Genomic DNA, 8,791 nt, shown 5'->3' with positions numbered 1-8,791 from the left:
ACCCCCCCACTGAAGACGTCATCAAAGTCGTGGCAGGCGAGTTTTGGGGTCCCCCTTGATACCAATCGGGGTAAACTTCGGGGCGCATCAGCAAAGCCCGGGTGGGCGAGATCTGGGGCCTGGGCGAAAGCGGCGCGTGAACTCTTGGTTGAACGGCGGCGGGGACACTACCTCTATAAAATAATGAAACTGGCAGGAAATGAATCAAAGCCCAGGCAGAAAAATCTGTTTCCCTCTCCCCCCACTTCCATTCTTTAAAGGATCCAAACCAAAATCCATTGAAGAAAGAGTAGAAATATTCCTGTTTTAATGACTTTAATAAATTTAGATGAAGCCCAAAACAACCTGATGAAAAATGTATTTTGAACATTCGTCCGTTTAGATTTTAATATCTTATTTGACACCACCTCAAGAAATCTTACTTGAAAATTAATCCAAATGGACATGGACAGGAATAGCACCATGTGGACAGAAAAGTGACTGTATAATTATAAACAAAAGTAGGAACATTTTTATCTACTTAAACAGATTTTCACATTAATAAGGAAAGAAGCCTTATGAGGCATATTACAGAGACTTTAGGTACAGTCTTAATGATCTGGAATGGGCAGAAGACTGCATATTAAACGATATTCACAGATAATTTTAAACTGAAACAAGTTATTAATGGCAGAAACAAAAATAAATGCAAAAGTTTCCACAGAGATTAGAAATAAGGGTAATGCACAACGGAATATGTTTCACTTAGGATACCTGTGAGATAATACAACATAAAGAAGATACAAAATACAGCTAATAAGCATATGGGAGAAATCTGAAACTCAATAAGAGACTAGAGATCTAATGGTGATCAGCAAATCAGTGTGATATGCCAAACAATAAGAAAGGATTAAAGGAACTAAATTAAGACCAGGAACATGTAGTGTGTAGATCAGCAGAGTTTCACGAATGACATCCATCATTCTGGGAGCAGGTGCCTAGCTTAGAAGCAATTTCTTTTTCAGTACTTGGAACATTTAATACACAAGACTGCACAAAATTCTAAAATATGTACAATAAGGAGCAATACTACACTTGTAGAGGGATGGCCTTGATAATCTAAAAGGGCATTTTTATATCTGCCCTTCTTCTGTACTTGATACCAAATTAAACACATGAATAAAAAGGCACCAGAGTTAGTGTTACTATTTTTTGAGAAGAAATGCAAAGTGAAAATTTTAAAAACATCCAAGCCTTCTATTTTATTTGAAAGCTTAATATCTCCAGATTTATATATTGCCCCTTCTGTTACTGGACCAGGCCAAAATTACAGGGAGGAATGCCACCTACAGAATCTCTAGCAACACTTTCCAAGGCATCTTAAACATCCTTTGGACATTCCTCAAAGTACCAACCCACCTCGCCCCCGCTAATTTTGCCAAATTTTATCAAATGACACAGCAAACTTATGGCTGCAGAATACATAGTAAATTTAAAATATAACTTGACTGCAAGTGGTTTCACTGTCTTGCCAATACCAAAGTTTCCTCAAATACTTCTATACAATTAATTTCCTAGTGTTCATTAGACTTCCAGGTTTTTCTTAAATGTGATCACAGATCCATATCAAACAGGCATTGATATAAAAATAGAATTAGAACATAGTATAAATTTAACAAAACCCCTCAAATTAAAAAGACATGACAAATAAAAAAGAAATGGGTTTAAGACTTTTAGGGCTTGTATACACTTGAAAGTTAATAGACTGACATACAGCATGAAGGCTCAGATCAAGTTCAGGCGGTTCACAGAGAGGACCACCTGACCCCTCCTCTGCACCAGATGGACTTCACTTCGAGAGGATTCTTCAGGAACAAACGACCCCTCTCCACCCGAAGAGGACCCCTGCGATGAGACTCTATATGGACTGAGACACTTTCTTCGACTTACTTCCTCCACCGTTGCGGACTTGTATGGGTTTGTGTGCATCTATCTTCTCTCTCTCTCTCTGTGTCGCGAACCCCCTCCCTCCCCTTCCCCCACCCCCTGGGCTTAGTTGGCTAACATTGTATCTTCTGTAACCTAGTCGCGTTCCCCTCCTCACCCCCATCCCTCTAATGCTAGTCCCTCACTCGGGTGATTTGTATTTCCCTAGTGGCTTTGTCATTGTTTTGGATTCACAATCCTAAACACCTACTAATAAAATTCAACCTGTTCCTGAGTAACTCCATGTATGGACACTTACTCTGGAACAAAGTGACTTGTTCCTGTTTAGCTTAACCCACTTTGGAAATGGGTTAAGTTAACAGGAACAGGGCACTCCTGTTCCAAAGTAAGAGTGTTAATACATGCAGTTAATCCAGAACAACTCTATGTACAGGCAAGCCCTAAGAAGGCAAATATCCACTATTAATAAACACTTTCTACTTCAATCAAATGTTGAACAGAAATCAAATCAAATTTGAACAGAATTAGAAATAAATAAATAAATAACTCACTTACCCTATTTTTGTTTTCTCTTTAATTTTGGATGAGGAGCCAGTTCTAGGTTTTTTGCTCTCCTTGTCCTTTGGTTTGGATTTAATTTTTCTACCTTTCTTTTCCTCTTTTCCTTCAGCTGACACACTGGGGAAATTCTCAGGACTCATTACTCGTGGAATATTTCTCTCCCCTCTCTCTTTTGCTTTTGCAATTGCCTCTGATATTATGCGATTAGCTTTCTCTTGCTTACTTTCAGACTCCACTTTTTTCTTCTGTTTCTTTTCAGACATTGCCCTCACCTGGGTATTCTGCAATTTAGTATAAGCTCCCGAACCATCTGTCTTCTTCGAGGAAGGAGGCTGTAAGAATAAAAATATTAAATGTATAATGTTCCTAAAATCATTTGCCAATCTTTTTCATTTGGAATTGCACAAAAAAGTTAGCAAGAAGTAGACCAATGCAAGTGCAACAAACAAGAACAAAAAATACCGTTTCACAAGACAAAGGGATAGGTTTCAGTATATATACACACACACCAATTGCTGCTTTTAAAATGGTTCCACAAACAGAAAACCAATAAGAAAGATTTTCCCAATGTTTTCATAGCATTCTTAGCCACCTCTGTAATTGGATGCACCAGCTCTTAACCTTTTAAATATTTCTGAACATTTGGACTGTATTTCCACTAATTATTTATCATCTCAGACAATTTGAAAGAGTAGAGAGAATCAGTAAAGGGTACATCATCTGAAAGTACGATAAAAACAGGATACATCTTACAGTTAGATAAGAGAAATGGTATTAAATGTACTGCTACACAAAACTGATATTTGAACATAACTAAGATTTACAAAATAAAGAAAGTAACAAAACAAACAACAAATAGAGATCATGTACAAAGCGAGTTTTTACAATGGTAATGTGCTTGGAAAAAGTATTTATTTTATTTAAAATTAGATGAAGTTCAAGTCAATACTTGAAAGAGTTAATTTGTGCGCTTTTACTGTCACTTATATCTAGACAGACTTGTTTATGCTAGAGAGAAATTCTAAATTCAAATCAGCAATCTCTCTGAAATAGACTAGAAGACATGTCATTGTTTTTCTTTTTTACCCTTAAGGAATGGAAAGAATTTCCTATTCAAACAGACAAAAAAACAGCAGATAACAATTCTGTTATGTTCTCACCCGTAAATGTGCCTCTGACTACAGCACGGAGAAAAGCCACCAGGAATTTCCAAACACATTTTCAGGCCAAATCCAGTGCGCTTCACTGGATACATTTTCTATACGTGCCTCATCAAACGCTTAATAGCAGTGCTGCAGCACTGGGAAGGAGGCAGAGTTTAGGATCACTCACTAAAATGCCACCTTAAGGCCTACAGGCTATAACAAATAACCAAGACTCGAGAAAACAGCAACAAGCTCAAGATGGCGATGCAGCACGACTCCCGCAGCAGCAGCCAGTAATAAGGAAGGTTATTCAATCCCATTAGCCTTTTAGCCCAAAGAACCCCTCCTCCTCCCACTCATTCAGGCTTTCACTTACCCTTCCTCTTGGCCTCTTCACTGAAGACATTTTTGGCGTCAGACAAAGGCTTGCCCTCTGCTTTTTCACCACCCCAGGCAGTGCTCAAGAGAAAAGCATTGAAAGAAGATTGCTAAATGGCCTATTTAGCAAGCTGCAGCCAAGATATGCACAACCCTCCACAAATACACATTGTGATTTATCAACATATTTCTTCCCTGACAAGTACACATCCACGGTTCCTCCAACTCAGGTATGACAAAGACTGTCAACCTCTCCTAAAGAGCAGAATTTCAACAATAGCTGTAAGCAGATAGCCAGATTCCAACAAAGCACAGAAAGAAATGAATGCACAAAGCATCAAAATGCATCAGCATGAATATTAGAGATGTCGTTAAAAATACTGACTCCTTCTGCGGAAGTAGGCCAGCAGATGGTGCTACCAGTTATTATTCCATTAGACTCTGCAATTTAACCCCCAATGGACTGTTCTTCCCTACATGTTACAGTGGTTAACTCTTACTTTTCCACTTTCTGCAGTAATAGTAAGAATTTTTTTTATTTAAGCAGCAACAGTCTCAGAAACTATCACTTCCATGCATTAGATTCTGCTGCAGTTTTACATTTATCATCTGTACCTAAAGAGCCAAAATCCTAAACAACTCTGGAGATTGAATCTACAGTCATAACAGCAAAACACGCTACACTAACATATTTAGCACAGAGGATAAAAAGGTAGGGGAGTAGGAGTAACTGTGCAATGTCTTCTTTCAGAATGAATAATTTGTACAGATTTCTTTCATTAATCCACACAACAAGAGATTTTTTTTTCTAGCTCTCATTTTCTTATCCTTGCTTCTCCCCCAACAAAGAAATACAGGATGCTTTGCGGAAGAATCTCCTCAATTCTAATATACTCCTGTACATTATCACTGTTTTTAAAAATAGTGATAGAGTATTTAAAATTTTAGCATTTAAAATTAAAATACTATATGATGACATGCTGCATCTCCTTAATATGACTATTCAGGCAAATCAGGCCAGCAGATGCATTTTAGTTTTATTTTTTTAAAGACTTAAAAACAAAAAAACCACAAGAAAATTCTAATTATTTCCTGACTATATTAATCATTTTCTTCTTATCACTTCCCTTCCCTTCAAAAAAAAAAAAAAAAAAAAAAAAATCTGGGGGGAAAAAAAGTCATTTTTTCTGAACACAGTTTAAAACAAAAACAAACAGGACAAAATGTTTAATGTGTTCTCTCCATTTAGTGAAATATTACAATGATATTAAGATTTTAAAATATCCTTTAAAATAGCCTTTAGATTGTTCAGGATTTCATTTATACTAAATAATAAGAAGAATGAATTAAAGTGTTTCTACTTCAGGACTAAGTTTTCTGTTCTAAATAACAGAGGCATTGAGTAAAAATAAGTTGGTATTTTCAAATTAAAAATAATTCTGGATGCAGGTATTTTAAATCTAGCAATTTCCCTGGAGTCATAATTGCAAGTCTACTTTGTTTTTTTTTTAATCAAAAGCCCCCCCCCAAATACTGATGCAGCATTGTTATAATATTTATAGTAATACCAAATATAAAGTATTTATTGTTAAGTTGTTATTTTACAAGTCAGTGAAAACAACCAACCTCTCATGTTTTCCACTTCTCTGACTATGAACAAAATTCTTGCCATTGAATTCTCACTACAAGTTTAGGGTCTACTCTGGAAGCTACTGAAATTAAGACCTGATCAGGTACCCTTTTAAGTCAGTATCAATCTTCATAGGAATGGATGATTTTTTAAAATAAAATTAAACCAAGAACCAAGGCCCCCAAGAATATACACAAATATCCTAAAAATCAGTGGTGTTCAAATTTTTGGCCCTTCAGGCCAGATGAGTGGTGCTGGGCTGGTCCACAGGCTAGACTGAGCCCTGTCCTCCATGATCAGGCCCTGGCACCCAGCATCTCCCCCTCCTTGCCCCATATGGCAAGATTGAGCCTCAGAAGCTCAGTACTGCCCCTTCCCACCCCTGTGCTAGGATTGAGCCCAGGGGGCTCAGCTTGACTCTGCCCCCCTGCCATCCCTGGTGTGCTGTAATTGGGCTCCAGGGGCTTGATACTGGCCCCCATGTACCAGGATTAGGCCATAGGGCTGCCTCCACCTGACCCTATGCACTGGAATTGGGTACCTAATCCAGCATGCAGGGCCCTGGACTCCTAGAAATTTGACAGCAGGGAAACTGCCACTGCCTTCCAGAGCCAAATTTCCAGACCCATGGGGAACCCCATGGGCCACACTTCATGGTGATGTAGGCCAAATTTGGCCTGTGAGCCAGGGCTTGAGCAGTCCTGTCCTAGATCAAAAGGCAAAAAAAATCTCCTTATGCCAACAAACTGAGAAGTGTTCAAGAAGTCAACCTGTACTTTTACAAACAACCTATTTAAGGAAATTCTCAAAACATTTGTTACTCTAAAACTAAGAATTCCCACTCTTTGTACCTTTTTAAAGCTCAAAAATAAAAGCCACTAATATGCCTATCTAGTATTCTATCAATGACCTGCATATTATATCTTACTTCAGAGTTGCTCATAAATGCTGGTCTGGACTTCTGCATGTTTTAGCACACTGCTTGTTGTTTTATTCTATCCACTCTAGTTCTAAGCATTTTTTCTGCACCTCAAGCTTGTAAAGCGCACTCCACAAACATGATCTTATTTCACTAGCAAGCAGAGGGTACACTTTATTGTTCCTTGGTAACATCTTCAAACAACCTGAAAAGGGCATTCAGAAGAAGAAATGGTGGGACCAGTCACTTCTCTTCAGATAACAATACAAAACATAAAACTGCACCAGAAAAGTCATTGCTGTGATGGACACTAATGTTAAAAAAGGTGAACAATGAATTACGTTCTTAGGAGTAAAATTGCAGGGGATGGTCCAGGCACATCCCTACTCTCCACATCCACTACAGAAATTTACATGGCCTTTGCAACCAGATTATGATTCTCCGCCCCCCCACCCCCGCAAGTTATTGTACCTTTATTATTATTCTGTAATTTCAATACTGTAGCTTTTAAAATAAATTTAGTTCAGTCTATTGAACCAATCATGCAGGATTAAAAAAAACAAACTACTGAGCACCCAGAACTCCCAAAGACTAAGCCAATTGGCAAGCCAAAAATATATTCCCCCCTCCCCCTGGCTGATGATGAGCATCAAGAATTCAGTATGGGAATATCTTTTTGCCCATGCCTTACAAAGCTACTCTCCCGCTTATCAGTGGTAAGCAAGAAAACGTTTTCTAGTAAATGTGAGAGAAAGGTGGAAGAGGAACCCTTAAGCTATTTGTGGATTTAGAATTTAAGATTTTATTTGAAAAATATGTTTCTAGCATTCATGGTTGCAAAGATAATCTTCCAAATTTAACTGAATGTAACCCAATGCAGTGTTGTCATCTTGAGTCTGCAAAAAGACAGCTCCAGGGTATCTGCTGCTGCTAACAGCTTTGCCAAGCAGCAGAAGAGTGAAATTAACAAGACTCCAGTCAGTTCCCCTGCTGCTATTCAAAATCCTGTGGGCAGCAATGAAATTGTCAAGAATCATGTCAATTTCATGCTGCTGCTGTTGCTGCTTGGGAAAGCCATTAGCAGCAGCAGGTACAGCCAGTATAACTAATCACAGGGGAGAACCACAAAAAAGAGTGAATGTCAGAAAACAGCAGTGGAGACTTCCTTAAATATGCCCTGCCTCACAACAGGCAAGGGAATGATATAGGGGACATCCAGCCCGTAGCAGCAGCCAGGAGACTCTGGTATTCTGTCCTTCTAGTAACTATAGATCATATCTGTATTAGTGAAACTAATACAAGAGCAACCAAATCCCCAAGCAAGGGCCACAGATAAAATTTCAATAGAAACCATAACATTTTCCTCCTTCCCAGCACCTGTGGCCATTTTGCTGATTGGGCTTCTGGCCCTTGTTAGCACTAAGGCTAAGCAGGCAGTCAAAAAGCCCAAGGCTGAATCAATTTAATCTTCACAGGTTAGTCTAAGCTGCATAGATTGATTCATAAGCAAGTGAACAAACATTCACCTTTGATTCAGGAAATGCAGCCACATGTTGCAGTGGCCCAGGCCAGAAGCTGGGGAGAGGCACTAGAGCACACCTTCCCTGCTTGGCTGGAGCAGACAGCTTGGGCCAAGGTTAGCACACGTACCCTTGCAGGGGAGGGGTGGGGTTGCGAGGGAGGTGCAAAGCATCCTGGGAAGCTGGTGGACTGAGTTAACTTGAATCTGGAGAATATCTGGGACAAGGGTTCAATAGACCAATTTAACCTAAATCCATTAAGTTTGATTTTTATTAGTAGATGTTTAGGATTATGAATCCAAAAAAGATGACAAAGCCGGTAGGGAAATACATATCGCCTGAGCGAGGGACTAACATTAGAGAGATGGGGGTGACGAAGGGAACGCAACTAGGTTACAGGAGATACAACGGTAGCCAATTAAGTCTGGGAGTGGGGGGAGGGGGGAAAGGGGATTTGTGACGCTGAGAAAGATCCATCCAGGTTCAACTTAAACCAGTTTCAGCCATTTTGAAAGCAGTTTATGTTGGGGGTGCACCAATAAAGATTTTTTAGGCCAATACTGGTGGCCAAATTATTAACGAGCCATATCAGTCGATACTGATCCGATTGCCAGTATACAGCCTGGCAGCTTGGAGAGCAGTGTCCAGCTGGTAAGTCTGTTTAGGGAAGGGAAGGGGAGTGTGGGGTGCCGATCAAGGCCCCTATGGTGAG

General features: G+C 39.3%; 1 protein-coding gene across 16 annotated transcripts in view; it reads right to left on the bottom strand.

Annotated features, from left to right (window-relative positions):
• The window catches only part of CHD9 (chromodomain helicase DNA binding protein 9), a 205,391-nt gene that overhangs the window by 138,410 nt on the left and 58,190 nt on the right, over positions 1-8,791 (bottom strand). For 13 of the 16 annotated variants that reach the window (XM_025207519.1, XM_025207521.1, XM_025207511.1 and 10 more), the window contains one exon: positions 2,482-2,819. In XM_025207519.1, the coding sequence (XP_025063304.1) occupies positions 2,482-2,819 (338 nt within the window). Of the gene's footprint in view, positions 1-2,481; positions 2,820-3,647; positions 3,903-4,008; positions 4,118-8,791 lie in introns of those variants that run through there. The other 3 variants (XM_025207520.1, XM_025207522.1, XM_025207523.1) reach the window with 3 other exon arrangements.

Source organism: Alligator sinensis, unplaced genomic scaffold (assembly GCF_000455745.1).
Source record: "Alligator sinensis unplaced genomic scaffold, ASM45574v1 scaffold173_5, whole genome shotgun sequence".
NCBI classification, from domain to species: Eukaryota; Metazoa; Chordata; order Crocodylia; family Alligatoridae; genus Alligator; species Alligator sinensis.
Note: the sequence above shows the minus strand (reverse complement) of the source record. Positions and strands in the feature narration are given on the sequence as shown.